We start from the raw sequence: 15,839 nt of genomic DNA, 5'->3' as shown, positions 1-15,839 counted from the left end.
TTATAGAAAAATACACTTTCAATTTCTGAATGTTATTTGACTACTTACTACACAAAACCAAAATTATGCAGTCCATGATGGCCCTTGAATTAAACTTCTGCCAAGTTCCAGAGACTGTTTATTATTCATTGTTCCTGGATGGATATATGTTATGCATAATATTAAGAGTACCTCTTCTTTTTCTCCAAGCATATAATGTAATAAAAATAGGGAATATATACATGCTATAAGCATATCACATTTAAAAAACTCCAGTAATTATTGGGGCAGAATTTGGGTACTCAGCAAATATAACAATCTAAATCACGAAACTAATTTGCACCTGATAAAAATCCACATACTTCACCACCACTTTGAATCTGTAGGTACATTCACTTCTATAGAGAATTTAAATATAATTTAAATTATTAAATATAATAGTTTCTTCCTTACTGGACTGATTACAGTGCAATCATGTCAAAACCACTTAAAGCCTCACAATGGCATCACAAAGTACCCAACATGGCAAGGGGCTGCCATGTGAAACCCTAAGCCCACACTTGGCAGGCAGACCGGCTGCAGACAAATCTGAATTGGATTTACGTTAGTGAAAAAAAGAGAAAATTGCTATTAAATAGGAAATACGGAGAAAAAAGTCAGAGCCCAGAACCCATCCCCCAGGACTTGGGTATCAGTTCAGTCTGTGTGCTGAAATTTAGTCTGAGGTTTCTCCCCTCCTATCTGTTCTGGGAGAGATTGTGAGTTAGGACCAATTTTACACCCAGTTTAAGACAGAAGCAACAAATAAAAATTACTCCCAGATTCTTCCTACATATTTTTACTACTGATATGAAAGACAGCAACAGTGTTGTGACAGGCTGTGCTGCATGTTTACTGAATGGCCAAACATGCAATGACCTACTCTAGTCTTTTCCTTGCTGCATCTCTGATTTTTATTCTTTTCCTTCTCACACAGGTGTTTATGTTCAAAAAGCCTGCATGAATATTGTGATCTCCAGTCCTTTGAAAAATTCTCTTATGTTGACCAAAAGTTTACAGGAAAGACTGTAGCAGAAGAGGGAAGATAAAAAGATGGTTTAGTTTGCTAAGGCTAAACCCACACTTAAAATGTCTAGCCAAGCACAGAACATCAAGGGTAGAGTTCATTGAGAATCAGAAGAGAATGAGCTGATTAGTAAGAGGTGCTGAAAGGACAGGGTGAGTTCAAGTACAACACAAACCTGAGCACTGGTTTGCAGCACTAATCAATGGTTACAAAAAAATACTGGGGTAAATCCTTCAGGGCATGTCTAAGCTGCCACTCCCATGCAGATAGGTTTAAGAACCACAAAGAAAAAATATAAATGGTCTCAAGTGAGCTGGAATTAGAAAATTACTAAATTAAACTGAAGAAGTTTTGCTGATGACTAAAAAGATCACAGTGTGGGCACTGATTTATCTGTTCTGATGATTCATACTGAAGCAATTTCACCAGTTGTCCATCCAGGCAGAAGAAGTCACTGTCCCTATGAAAGAAAGAGGATGTTCACTCCCCAGATGATGCTGTTTATAACTCAGCATAATAAAATAAATGCAATTAGTGGTCTTGCAAAGTAACACAGAATTTCACACCCCAGACTGGCTGAAAGGTGATACCTCATCTCTTCATACATACTGTCCAGCAAGAAGAATTATCCTCAGGACAAGTATCATTTAAATTCAACAAATACCATCAATCTTCATTACCAAATCACACTGATTAAACTAATCAAATTTTAAATTCATTTAAATGGGCATAACTTTTGCACAGCAGCTCAGACCTCAGTGCTCAAAAAAGAGACACTTGTTAATTAATTTACTGTTCTTTATTATTAAGACTTGTTTAATTTGAAACTCAATAAACACTAAGTGAAGACCTTTTCTGAATTTTCATTAAAAATTCATTTCATGCCAGAAACATGTTTCTGAATACTCACCAGGATTAGGAAATGCATCAAGTGAAGGTGGTAAACCTTCTATATTCTTGATATTTTAGAATTTAGGGAAAACCACACACCCACAAAAAAAAATTAATCAGGTGGGCATGTAAAGAAGTGGAAATTCCTAAGGTTTTTTCCAGAACTTTCCCTAAAATCAAAATTAAGAAACAAGATAGTAGTTATTTATCTTTTTTTTACCCTTCAGAACTTGCCTATACACAGCTTTAAATGTTCTCTATAATCTGTGCACCCATATCGTCCATGGCTTGTTTACCTGGTGACTGTCTGCCTCTGAAAAATACTGATTAAGATAATTCAGTCTGCCTGTCCATGCTCAGCACAAGCAAGGATTTTTCAGTTTTTCACTCTGACTGAAGATCAGCTTGGGACAATCAACAGCACTGCATTTCTTCAAAGAGAAATCTGATAATTTGCTACCTAGTACAAAGTGAAACACTATACTCTTGCAAGTTTAAGAAGGACTTTATCCTCTTGGTAGTACAATTCTGCCACATGATTTTTGTGGGTTTTTTTCTTCCTCAGACATAAGGAAGTTGCTAGAGATGTGGTTATTACCTTATTTGGTTTTCTTAAGTGGTTAGTCACTTGTCTAAATTCTTACGTAGCAACAATCCTTTCCTGTTGCAGTGAAATAACTTTGGTTTAAATTAAAATAAAATTTAAAAAAAGTTAAAGCTCTGGCTATGGCATGGGTGAGTATTATTTGCCTGAAACAACACTTGATTTGGAAAGTTTTGGCTGTGGTGGTGCAAATCCCTTGACACAACTTCAGGCTTTACGTCAGAAGGGAACATTAAAGTCTCTTCCTGATAACTGAGCATGACTCAATGATTAAAGATGTCAGGTGACCTAACATCTCTCAAGGCTGGTTATGGAAAAGTAATGGCCAGAAGTCTTTAAACCCATATACCTGTCTGTGTGTTTATTAATGTCATCAGTAGTGGCAAATGTAGTATAAAGTTTAAAAAAAATAATGCTCTATTTTTTTAAACTGGATTTATAAAGTCCAAATGTTTACTTAGAAATTAAACATTTTGGTACTGGGGCCTCTAGGATATGTTGGCAGTGGAAAAACTAACCTACACCAGATGGCAGAGGTTAAAGAAATACTATAAAATATGGCTTCTATTCATACGGTTCTCAGACAAACAGAACCCCAAGCAGAAAAAAACCTGTGAAAGTGGAAAACCTTTTCATTTGCTTACATTTCTCTTTGCTACTCAGCAAACCTGAGAGGTATTGTATCATCACGTATCAAGGAAGTAATATGCCAGATTGTTGTAACAGGTGGAATATGTTTGTTTGTAACACGTTGAATCTGAAATAAAGAAAGGACCAAAGTTACTAAAGGTTTTTACAAAAACATTTGCAACATACAAGTACCTCAGTTTTATACCTTCAAAGCTTACTGCCTAAGTCACAATTTGAGACAATAGCTGCATTTTAGCACACAAAATATAAAAATTATACTATCAAATTTTCATAGATTCAGTTATTTTGGCTAGATGAACATATAAGCGAAGGAGATAATTCTGCACTAGCATTTTTAATTAAACATTTCACAAGAGATAGCATTTTTTATTTATATTTTATTCTATTTTACCTAAACTACATAATCTCTAAATTTCATCTATTTTTTGTGTTTCTAAAGCTTCTTAAAATCACAACTGTTTTGTAATTTCAATATATTTACATATCATTTCATTAATCTAGCATGTGTATAAAATAAATGCACTCTTATAATAGAAATACTTCTTGTACAATTTTTGTCAGTTCAAAAAATCCACTGTGAACCCAAATCTGTAAAGCAAAATGTGTGATATAACCCATTTTCTTATTACATATGTAGTCATATGATGTTTTAAAAAAAAGAGAGAAAAAAAAATGATGTGAACTTGGGCACAATGGACCATGCTGTCAAAAATATTCAGTTGTCAAAAATGCAGATGGCATAAAAACACAGAAACAGATCAGTTATTGGAGGGGGGGCCAGTTTAATAGAAACTATTGCATTGATTTTTAAAATTGATTATGTGCCTAAATATGTGGGTATCCAGTAAGGTCTTCAAGGATACCTAAATGTTCTTTAAAAAAACAACATTTATGTGAATAGTTAAGTAATTAATACTTTGAGAGACAAGGTCCAATGTCCAAGGTAGAAATAAATGTTCTCCCATACAAACAGTGGTCAAAAAAGAAAAGAGCAAGATGTCTGAGGAGGGAAAAGCTCCCTGATCACTTGTCGTTTTCCCTTTAAAATAAGAAAAAAATAAGAAAAAAATGAAAATAGAGCAGAAGCAAATTGAAAGCTCTGCACAATGAAAACAACTACTGAGCAGTTCTTGGGAACATTCAGTAAAGATTTCATTTGCAGTGTCTGAACTACAAGCCATTACTAATGAAACAGCACTACTAAGGGCATTCAAAAGCATGATTAAGGTCTGTAACAAGCTACCTGGCCAATCTCAAAGAGTTCAGCTGGAGGGACGCTCTGCCTTCTCTTCCTGACCCACTCCCCTGAGAAAGACAGAAATCTTGAAATACAGAACATACTCACAACTACCGTGACTGCTCCCTCCTTCTGCCCACCCTATTTTTGCCCCTTTTGCCTGTAAGACTAGTGGCATTTTGGTGTGAATACAAAGCCTCCTTGCGATGGATATAGAGTCAAGTGTTCATAATAAACTCATCTCTTATTGCTAGGCAACACTGAGCAATGTGAATTTGTCACTTCTGTTTGGTGCAACTTTCAATTTCACCTCCAACTGTAACAATATAGCCTGCTATATTTTAGATGCCACTGTGGTTGGATGCCATCCCAGGAAAGATGTGAACTACTACTGACAGGGAGTGAATGACTGGCAATGGGCATAAGCAGTTTTTTGATTCTTAAGCCTTGACATATAATTAATTGCTAGATTTATTCTTCTAAGAAACTCATACTTTGTGATTCTTATTTACTGGCTGCCTTTTAGAAAAGGCAAATGGAACAAACAAATTTCCAGTGAGGGAAAGTTTTGTTTGCCTGTTTAGCTTTTTTTCATTGGTATTTGTTCTGTTCATATTTTTCTACTTCGACTGTCTTTTTGAGGAGTGACTATAAGCAAAATTCAAATCTTAAGCACCCTCAATCAAGAAAGTATCATTATTTCCAAGGCACATCCAATTATGTGTTTGAATCAATAAATTTCTTACTGCTGAATACCCCTTGCATCTAACACCACCCAATCTCAAGGATCTTAGATTATTGTGAAATGAATATTATAGTCACAGTCTTCTCAATCTGAAACCAAACTCCCCATCCAATATAAAATAAGATTAATTCTATTTCATGGTATATAGGCTTCTTTTATTTTTACTACGGGACTGATAATTTTGTTTTTAAAACCTTGGTGTGATTTTCTGATCTGGCTATGAGGTCTCAGCTCTTTGATCTTTAAAGAATTAGGTCTGTTTAAAGGGCAAAAAAGGGAAAACTGAACACAGATATTGCTTCACCACCTTTGTCTAAGAGATAACTTGAAAAAAAAGACAAATTTATACTTCAAAGAAAATACATGTCTTCTAAAATCATCAACAGTCATTTCTCTAAATGTTTTGAAATACTTCACAACTACATTAACTACAGAAATATGCCAAACAACTGAGAATCTTGGTAATATTTTAGTCTATGCATATTTTCACTGACTCACTAAAAACAAAAGGAGTTTCTGTAACTGTATGAATGAACCATGGCATGTGCATGTTCTTTTAAGAAAGGCCAAGGGTGCAGTTCTATTTTCTTAGCTCTGCTTTCATATTTATGTGTCTCATTTCCAGCTCATTGCTGATGCCTTAGTTGCACTATCCATCAACACTTTTATCCTCCTTGTTCCTCAAAAAGAACATAAAATCCTTTTTTATGTCGTGGTAATATTATTGCAAATAAAAGCAAATACCAAAATCTTTATTAGTCTGCCAAAATAATAAACTATTTAATAAAAGCATGCTGTAAAAATAAGGTCATTTGCATCACTCAAGTTTCTTGCAGAAAATACAGAGAATTATTGGTCAAAAAGTACAAACTGACAGCAATTATTTCTGCTGTTGATCTAATGCTTCCTGGAAATGGGTTAAAAAATGCACTGAGGTTTCACAAGTTTTCTATCTTTAAATGTTTGCTTTTAATGCTGTAGTATGCATAAGAGCCTGGGAGAATCAAATTTTTCAAAGCTGTTTTTTACCAATTGTATCCATAATGGAAGGAGGAGAGACTGGATATACCCTACTAGAAATCTTCAATGCAAAGCTTATAGTAACCTTCTGCCTCCCATACTGCCACAAGATTTATGATTCAAATATTTACCATTTTTATACTCCTTATTAATTGTGTTTGGTTAGGATTTGTGTCAGCTTTAGCTGTATGGTTTTCTTTCACCTTTTCCTTTTGCTATTTTTGCAAAAGAGACATCAATGAAAAGCTTCTATTTAAGAAGTTTGTTAAATGTTAAAAGCTCCTCATAATGTTAAAATAATATATCTAATGTCTGATCCTTTTTTCCTGTACTACAAACCTCACCATTATTTTATCACTGCAGTTCTCTCCCCATCTGGCAGTTTTGCAAATATGTTATTTGAATGAGCATAGAAAAATCAGTTGCCGTGGTGAGATTTAAATACTGCTTCTGATGTCCCTGTCTACTTTCCCAGAAGAACCTGCATATAAACTTTGAAAATAAGCTGATCTTATAAATTTATATAACTACAAATTATCTCATTCATTACACAAAAAGTATTTCCCTTAATTGCCATAATCTAAATGATAAGAATGATTTTTAGAGCAACAGAGTTAAAAGGTTTATGAAAAGACTCTTTTAAAAATACTTACTACAATCATGTTTTGTATTTTACACAGTTGTAAACTCCCATAATTCTCAAAATACTCTGCAAGGTATAGCTATGTCACTTTATATTGAGAGAAACTGAAACACAGAGCAACTGAAGTAGGAGGAATGATCAAGCAATGATCAACAAGTTATTGACCAGAGAATAAAATGACAAGATTCAGATCACTGGTGCTGTCTCAGTATTTTTGGGCTCTATTGCCTCATCTTCTTAAGTGCAATAGAGATGCTCCACTTCTTGAGAGGAAGAGACCTGTATAGAGATGAAATGTTTTAAAAATACATTATATATATTGAAGTAAGTACTTCATGGAGCCCTGTTAGTATATTCAATCATGCTTTAAACCATAAAGCAGCCAGGAGTTATTCTCCTTGCTTCACAGACTGCACACTGCTGAAAGATGAATTAATTCTTCTATGAAATAATGTTTAGAATGTCACATGATACATGCGGGGTAGATAAAAGAATGCATGTTAGGAACAGCACTTTTAATTTTTTTTTAATTCTGAAGGTGTGGAAATTTAGTATTCGCATCTATTCGCATGTTCAGTCAAGGCTAGTTCTTGTCTTGTAAACACCTCAGCCAGGTTACACACTAGTTAACTCACATGTAGCTAAATCAGTAATTTTCAAAGTTTACTTGTTTGGATATTGCACACAGTAACAGCAGTTGCTGAACTAACAGCTCTCAGATATACGCAGGACTGTGTACTTCAGGAGGAAGTCTTCAAGTCTTATGATAACCATACAACTGAACCACAGAATATGTACAAGAGCTTCAGTAAGCAGTGTTATAGTTTAAATTAAAAGCATTTGCATTGTATGTGCTTGGTATTTATTGGGCTTGCTATGCTATGTATACATCATTAAGACAGATGGGATTTTAAAGACTTAGATAATTGTATGAATGTTAATTAGAGCTTTGTCTATTCAGGCTAAGAAATGAAATAAAGATATCACCAAATCACATCTTTCAGAACACTATATCTTCTATTACCTTAAAACTAAGCAGATATGCAAGGGTCTTTTACAGATTATTTCTGAGCTGTGTTCTATATATAAGAGAATTAAGTAAATTGTCAGCAGTGAAACAATCCAGTGTAAGATTTCCACAGACAAAAAATTTGTGACTTGAAAAAACTATAGACCATTAAAATTCCCTTCAAATTTCTTTTTAAAAACCCACAACCCCACCAACCAAAAAACCCAAACCCAAATAAATAGGCAGTAGTGCCTAGCAGATTGAAATTAATGTTCACACAGCGAAAACAGGGAGAGTCCTCTGGTGCAGTGGCATAGTTGACTATGGACAGAGAATCTGTGAAGTGAACCAATAATTCACAAAACTGCCTTTCAACCTTTGCAGATGAATGGTAAACTTTTGCTCTTCTCAGCTCATATTCCTGAAGTAATGATTTTTTTTAACATTACTGCCGAAATACAATGACTGCAAAACTGTTTGGTTTTGAAAATCATAATGTTTGTATGAAGACCAGAGAGCAGGTATCCTGGTTTTTATCATTGTGCAATTTTTCAGGCATTATAGAACCAATGGGAAAACCACAAGACATATTTTGTTCAAAATTAGTTCTTATCAATATAGTAATCAGAAGTACCTTTCAGACTCTTGAAAGGTATTTCTTTACTTCAAAGCTTAAACAACATCAAAGAAAGCATACAGACAAAGCAGTGTTGGAAAGGAAGTAACATGCCCTTATTTTTAGCACTTGCCCACTTGTCACTCTTAAACTCTCATCTGCCTTTCAAATGTAGTGTAATCTAATTTTTATGCATACTGTATGCTCATACAGACAATTTCCTCATTGCACAGTGTTTTGAGTTTGGTAAAGGTTTCTGTACTTTTCCTTAACCTGTTTCAGAAATAGCACTGTCACCATTTGTCTCAGTAGTTTACAGGATGATGAAAATTGACATTTTTCTATATAGAAGTGAAAAGAATATTACTTTTTTCAAAGACTAGATCCCCTCTTCCCCTCCAGTTATATGTGAATTTGGTCACTTCAGGGCTTACTGTGTAGGATGATTTTAAGCAATGGTCCCTGTGGTTGCAGGCTCTATCACCTAATAATTGACCATGACAGGAATTATATGTCCGAAGCCAAGGGGTAGAGTGAATAGCATATGTCAGGGTCAATTATAAGGTGGAAGACCCTGTGACAAAAAAGACTGCACTGATTAGAGCATGATGTTGACATGGGAGCTGAAGCTTCAATGTTATTTCAAAGGGCACTGTCACAGCCACCCTTCCTTCAGGACTCAAAATCAGAGGCAGATTATGTCAAGTGGTTTATACTACACATGATGTCATACAGTTCAATGGGACATTGAAAAGTAAAACTGATTTGCTGCTTCTTTTCAGCAATGAAATGCTTTCTCTGTATCACCCAAAATTAAGCTCACTACTTTGCTAATTAGGTCAAAACAGCTCCATACTTACTAGATTAATTCTCTCTTGAAAAATTTAACTGTGAGATGAAGAGTATTAAATATGACACATTAAAATCTGCTTTGATTGTTAAAGTTATTAATGTTATTTTTACTGACAAAATTGAACAAATAGGAAGAATGGAATGAAAAGAAAATAGTCCTTTTTATTACTTACAACTCTGTTATAAATATTTTATGGTACAGAAAGATTTTTGCAACGAAACAAATGGGCCAAAAAACTTTCTGTTTGCTTATTCCCCTGAAACTTCACCAGCTTTAACCTACTCAAATGTTTTAATCAATCATAAACTGCAGAACCACTTAGTAAGTGAGGAATGATCTGAAATCATATACCACTACAATAAGAGATTATAGTTCCTTTTTAGATTTTCATTGCAACAGTTCAATTTTCTGACTCTTTTCATTGAAAGCTGTTTCTCTAAATTTCTGTGTCTCTGTAAAAATATCTCAGCCATTTCTGCCTACAAGATCCCAGTGGTTTACCTTATGATGATGAAGAAGATACTGTAGCTTAACCTCATTAAAAGAGATAGCTAATTTCTCTCTGTTCTTGTGGATCATTATCAATGACCACATTTTTTTTTCTGGGTGTTTTGCAGCCAATAGACGGCTAACTCCCAATAAACTAAAGCCTATCATTTTAGATTCACATTTTTTGGATGATGAACACATTTTAAAGATTATTGAGCCCAGTCTCTTTCTTCTTCTCTAGAATGGTTAATAGTCTCTAACATGCAGAAATGCTCCAAAATTTCTGTCTTCAGTCTTCATCATCAGTTAATACAGCTTCACAGGAAACATCTCAGATAACAGGGACTTGGTTTTGAATCTTGTACATGTACTTCTTTGCAATAAACTCATCTCTGATTTACATTTTGTCAATGTATTATTAGATTAGCTTGCAAATTTGTTTTGCATTTAAAATCTCCACAAAAAATCTAAATCCTCATTTCTAAAACTACAATCTTTTTAATAAGGGAGAAAAAGTGGGGAGAATATAAAAGTGCTTTAAATATAACATCCCCACTTAAATTTTTAATTGCAATCAAAATAGATATATGTAGAAGAGCAACTCCTTTATTACTACAGGCTTTCTGGTGACCTGGAGGTGGTCAGACATTGTTTTTTGTCTTGAAAGTACTTAAAGACTTCAGATGGAGAAAAATACATTTAAATACCACAGATTATGCTTAACAGAAAATGGTAAATTAATGATTTTGCAAGTCACACTCAACAGTTTCTCTTGGTGGTAATTAATATTAGTGCTTTTACTAATATAGAAAATTAAGATTTCGAACACTGAAAACTCATCTAGTCAAGTGGAAAAACTGTTTATTTGTCACTGAGTATTAGTTTAGCTTGCACTGGTGCCTGATGGAAACACTGGTCATTTTGACAGAGGCATAATCTTATAAGGTTAATGTTATATCTTTGACTCTCTGAAGAATGGTAGATTGGTTAATGAAGTTCATCAAATGTTTCGAAAAACTGACATCATATAAGGGCAATTACCTATTAGTCAAGAACGTATATAATGCTACCTTAGGCTAAATTCTCTTTGTCATAGTAGTCAATGAATACCAGTCCGAGAGTTCTAAAAAGTTCTATACAAAGGACAAAATAAAGTTGCTGAATTTCATAGTTCTGCAGAAAGAATTCAAATCACCTATGAAAATGACAAGCCCTGCCTGACCAGAACTAAGAATGACAAGATTAGCTGTGTTTAGTAGTGTTTATATGGAGCATTTAAGAGCAAGGAAACCATAGGCCAAATAAGACAATCTTCACATACAGCACTGATCCCCAGGGCCATGTCTGTGTGAATGGCTGGAGATCAACTTTAAGTCAATGTATGCCTATTTTGGTCTAAAAAGAGACAATCAGTGTGACAAGGTGCCCAAGCTAATCTTAACAGGTTGTTTTATCTAGGGCATCATGAACTGTTAGTGTGGCTATGCGGCATTCAGAGCAATACTCTACATCTGTCGAGCTGCAGAAACGTAGACAGTAGGACCTGGAGTCCTTGTACAGCTGAATGGAGAGAGAGATGCTGTCTGAGAAATTTCTTTTTTCAGATTTTAGTAGTATGTCAATGCATCTCATGCTGACAAACCAGATTTTTTTTCTCAAAATATAATTCTAGTATAATCTTGTGGAGAAATTGAAAATATTCTGCTTACTGTGAAGTAAGTGAAAATTCAGGGAAGCTGTTGATGACAGGCAGCTAAAGGAACTCTGCAGCCAGTTTCTTAGTTAAAAGTCCAACCGAAATATTCTCCTGCGAAATCTCAAACCATTTTTCTGTATTACATAGAGAACTTTGGGTACTAAGAGCAGCAAAAAATTCTGCCACATGTCAAATGAAGAAAACACCTCTGACTGTAGGAGAGTCAGGGCAGGACACCCTAATAAAGGCCAATAGTGGCACACTGCCAGCAGCACCCGTGAAAACTCTAACATTCCCGTTCTGGACCTGGTAAGCAAAGCAGAGACGATTTTCAAAACCTTTGTTTCAACATAGAAATATTCTTCTAACGTTATATCTGCTTTACGTATGCAGTATTCTGTTACTTACTGGTGATTATAATAGGAAATCTTTTAATTAAGAACTTCATTAGTTCACCTTTAACTGCCAATCACCAGATAATTGGCCCTTTGCTAAGAAGCACTGCAGCTCAGGTATGCTAAAATGACTGTTTCTCAGAATAACTTACTGAAAGTAAGTTATTTTTGGAACTCATTTATAAGAGAACTTAATTAACTATTCCAGATCATTAGGGATACTGCATTGCTTTTTTTCAATCCTCTGACAGGTTCCTCCAGTTATACTAATTCATTATCATTATTTTCAACTTTCTAGGCAGAAAAGGGTGAAAAAGAAACACTGAGCCATTGCAGGCCTTCTGCACAAACTAGCCAGTACTACCACAAGATGAAAGGCAGCTTTGGTGGATTTTATTGTTTGAGCTGCTTGAGGCAGTACAGCAGAATGTCTTGGGGCAAGCAGTTTGAGAGATGGTGCACTGTCTTTTGTCCACTGTCATATGGCAGAACTTTTTAAGAGCAGTGACACTACACAAGAGCTATTCCATTAGGAAAATGAAAGCAAACAAATTTTCTCATAGAATATATTCCATATAATTTGAAAACAGCATCCTTTTGGGTAAAATGCAGATTTGTTTTCAAACCCCACTTTATTAATTCAGTTCTGATATATTTCTCAAATTCTGGGACCCAAATGTCCCTTTTTTATTTGTGAAAATAACTACTGATGTCTTCATCAAGTAGCAGCAAAAATTCCAGTTGCACTAGTAAATTAAGCAGACCTTGGTTCTACAGTATTGTATTTAACTTCTACTTCAAACAAGTCTGTGGAAAAGTGCTTTTTCTGGAAGCTGTAGAACTGAATGCAATAGAACCATTCCCCCAATGCCCAGCTACATTGTATCAAAAATAGATTAATAATAACAGACTTTTTGGAAAATGCAGGACTTGAGAATTACTCTTTGCAGATCTTATAATAATGCTTAGAAAAGATCTTTACAAGTAATTGAGTGTTTGTTCTAAAGTTGTCTGATTACAGCTACAGATTATATGACCTCTCCATTTTATAAAGCAGTAGATTAATTTATGCACATGATTTTTACTTTCCACGTATCATTGCTAAGTATCGCAAATAAGCATATTCTAAGGGTTCACAACTAGTGGCCAAGTTATTCTTTTTTGTGATAATAAATAAGTAAATATGCATCATTCAAACCCAGAAAATATAGAGGTGATGTATAAAAAAAATTACTGTCCTCTCTTTATTTTCTGGGCAATAAATCAAGTAACTTTGTTCTGCCTTTTTTTTACAGTTCCTCAGAGGTCTGGTTATTTTCTACTAGTTCATGTACTACACAGTACTGTTTCATTCATTTTAGTAACCTGCTAAAAATCTCTCTTTTAGTTCAGAACAGGTCTCCATTACTTTTATGAGCTAAAAAGAGAAGTCCCAAGTCTTAAAAAAATTACTGTGGTTTCATCGGAATTTCACATCTAAGACACCCTATTTTAGATCACCTAGGATGCTTTGAAGAGCAGAGAAAGCTTTCAAAGATTTACACATTATGTCATCATCAATAAACTAGTAGGAAAGTCAAATACCCTGTAAGCAATTGCAAGGCAAGTAAAACATTCAGTTTCATAATGCCAGCCTGTGGTGGTCGAAGCACGAACTGAAGATTTATTTTTTTCAAATGTAAGTTTTTTGCAATTATTCCAGTGCAGAAAAATCTATTTTGTGTTTACTACTTCTTCACAACTACTTAGCAAATAAGTTTTATATCAATTGTCATTTGTTAACTTTTCAAAAGTGTATTTAGGAAGGCATCATCACCTTCATATCTGCCCATAATTATTCATTCCTATTTTATAGTGATTTACTGTATAAATCATGTGCTAACTAAAATCATCTTTAAAAAAAAGTGGCTTTTCAAGCTGTTTCATGAGCTGTACATAGAAAAACAAACTTATATACTTGTTTCACTATGCATTTATTTTGGAACTGTTATGTATCACTGTAACAAAGTGAGTTTTTTTAGAATGCTTTCTTCCATCTTATCTCTTCCTGGGAACTTCATACTCAGCAGCCTATGTGCAAGGAACTAATGTAAAGCCTGAGTAGTACAGATTGTTATATAGCATTGTATAGTATCACATTACAGGGGACTGGTAAGTTAGCACTCACAGTGCATAAAGCATTTATCCCAGCCTGGAGGGACAAAGCTTTTTGTGGTATCTGCAGTGTTTGCCCCAGAACGAAAGCCCCGAAAGTAGCGGGCCTTTAGACTGCTGCTTGAAGCCCTGCCACAATACCAACAGCAATGCCATTATCTGCTGATACAGTACCCCTGAAGTTTGTCTAGCAATAGTTTCTCCGAGAGAACTAACCCACGTGTTTCTCCTGTGACGCGAGGAAATCAACTTGTGTGTCAGGTGTCAAAAAGTCACTGGGTAAACTTGTGACTTAGCTTGCAAACCTACAGGGGTGTCTGTCATGTGCTTCGTGGTGGGATTGGTCAGAAAATTGGCCCAAAACAGGGATCAGATGAGGAGATACGATTTTCGGTCAGCAGCAGCTGAAGCCGAGTATGCAGATGGACATCTTGTGCTCGCCTGCGAGCGGAGAGCAGCGAGGCAGCCTGGTCAGCTTTGCTGTTCCAACCTCCCCGCTGCCGCAATCACTGGCGACTTGTAAAGCCGCGCAGCACCTCCTGCCCACCCTGCTGGCCTCCCTGCCCCGGCCGCGGTAGAGTTGCAACTATGCCCTACAGTCGCCGCGCCGGGCACCCCAAGGGGAGGGGTGGCCTCCCTCGGCCCTGCTCCCCAGGCAGCAGTCACTTGGAGCAGGTCCGTGGTTCTTCGCTGAAGGACAGAAGGCAATAGGCAGCCACAGGGAAGCGGCAGGCGGCCCATGCCCTCAAACGGGCGGCCCGGGCCTGCCAGCGCGGCCGCCCTGCCCTCCATAGGCGCCCAGCGCTCTGCCTCCGCGTCCGCGCCCTCCTCCCGCCCGCCCCCGGGCCGCGCCGGGGCCGCCGGTCTGTGCAGGCAGTCTGCCGGCCTGCCCCGGGAGGAGGGCCCGGCGAGGGGAGGCGGCCAAGCGGTAGCGGTAGCAACGGAGGAGCCGGCAGCGTGCGCAGCCCAGCGTGGCTCTGCGACCGGGCTCCTTCCCCGCTGCTCTCGCCGGCTGTCGCCCACCTCCCTGACAGTGTTACCGCCCCCGGCCTGCGAGCAACATGAGAGTAGTGGCTTTGATCAGGTAACGCGCTGACGGAGCGCCTATGTGAGCGAGCGAGGGGCGTCTCGCAGGCGGAGAGAGGGCGCGGGGAGAAGCCCTGCCCGCCCGGGGGTCGCGCTCCACCCAGCGCCACCCGGGAGACCCGCCCGGCCCTTTCCGCTCGGCCTTCCCGCCCATGCGTTTCCTGGTGCCTCCCTTCCCCTGGCCGGGCGACTCGTTCCCAGGCGGCTTTCGGCTCTGCCTATGGCTCCTGGAGTGGCCGCCTGTGAGTGCCGCGGCGAGCCGGTCCCTGCCTGCGCGTAGGGAGAGACTGAGAAGATTCCTGTGTTATGGCAGTATTCAGGAACAACCGGTGTATTTTTAAAATTAAACAAGCAGAACCCAAACAAATAAACAACCCCCACAACCAACCAACACACCCCCGCCCCCCGAGCCGAAACAAGACCTACATTTATTTGCCCCAGTCGCTTGCTCTCCGGTATCCCGGTCTCCCGGGCTCCTCGTCTGCAGCGAGGCGAGAGCCGGAGCCGCCCGGGCCGCCGGCAGCCCCTTCGCCGGGGGCGCAGAGCGTGGGCCGCATGTCCTGCTCTAAAAAAGGGTTCTGTTCATTTACAGTTCAGTGTCCAGGTGCTTTTGCTTTCCAAGTATCTTAAGCTCTTTCAGAATAGATTTTTGTAGTGTGGTTTTTTATTTTTTTTTTTTTTTGCGAGAGATTAAATTTTGCCAGT

The 15,839-nt window shown here is 37.5% G+C and overlaps 1 protein-coding gene and 1 long non-coding RNA gene across 3 annotated transcripts in view; one reads left to right on the top strand and one right to left on the bottom strand.

The window, feature by feature from the left end:
* Positions 1 to 461: 461 nt before the first annotated feature.
* LOC120500487 lies at positions 462 to 15,687 on the bottom strand. The gene is made up of 4 exons (XR_005627109.1): positions 15,561 to 15,687; positions 4,435 to 4,496; positions 3,185 to 3,297; positions 462 to 1,505 (listed from the first exon to the last, which is right to left on the bottom strand). It is a non-coding gene; the product is annotated as an uncharacterized LOC120500487 (long non-coding RNA).
* Positions 14,916 to 15,839, top strand: part of DPH6 (diphthamine biosynthesis 6) — a 188,078-nt gene continuing 187,154 nt past the window's right edge. For both annotated transcript variants that reach the window (XM_039705473.1, XM_039705472.1), the window contains exon 1: positions 14,916 to 15,132. In XM_039705473.1, coding sequence (XP_039561407.1) covers positions 15,110 to 15,132 — 23 coding nt within the window. In that variant the 5' untranslated portion in view covers positions 14,916 to 15,109. The remainder of the gene's footprint in view (positions 15,133 to 15,839) is intronic.

This window comes from Passer montanus, unplaced genomic scaffold, assembly GCF_014805655.1.
Source record: "Passer montanus isolate IOZ18808 unplaced genomic scaffold, ASM1480565v1 scaffold18, whole genome shotgun sequence".
In the NCBI taxonomy this organism is placed as follows: domain Eukaryota; kingdom Metazoa; phylum Chordata; class Aves; order Passeriformes; family Passeridae; genus Passer; species Passer montanus.
The sequence above is the reverse complement of the archived record's forward strand: the minus strand, read 5'-3'. Positions and strand labels throughout refer to the sequence as shown.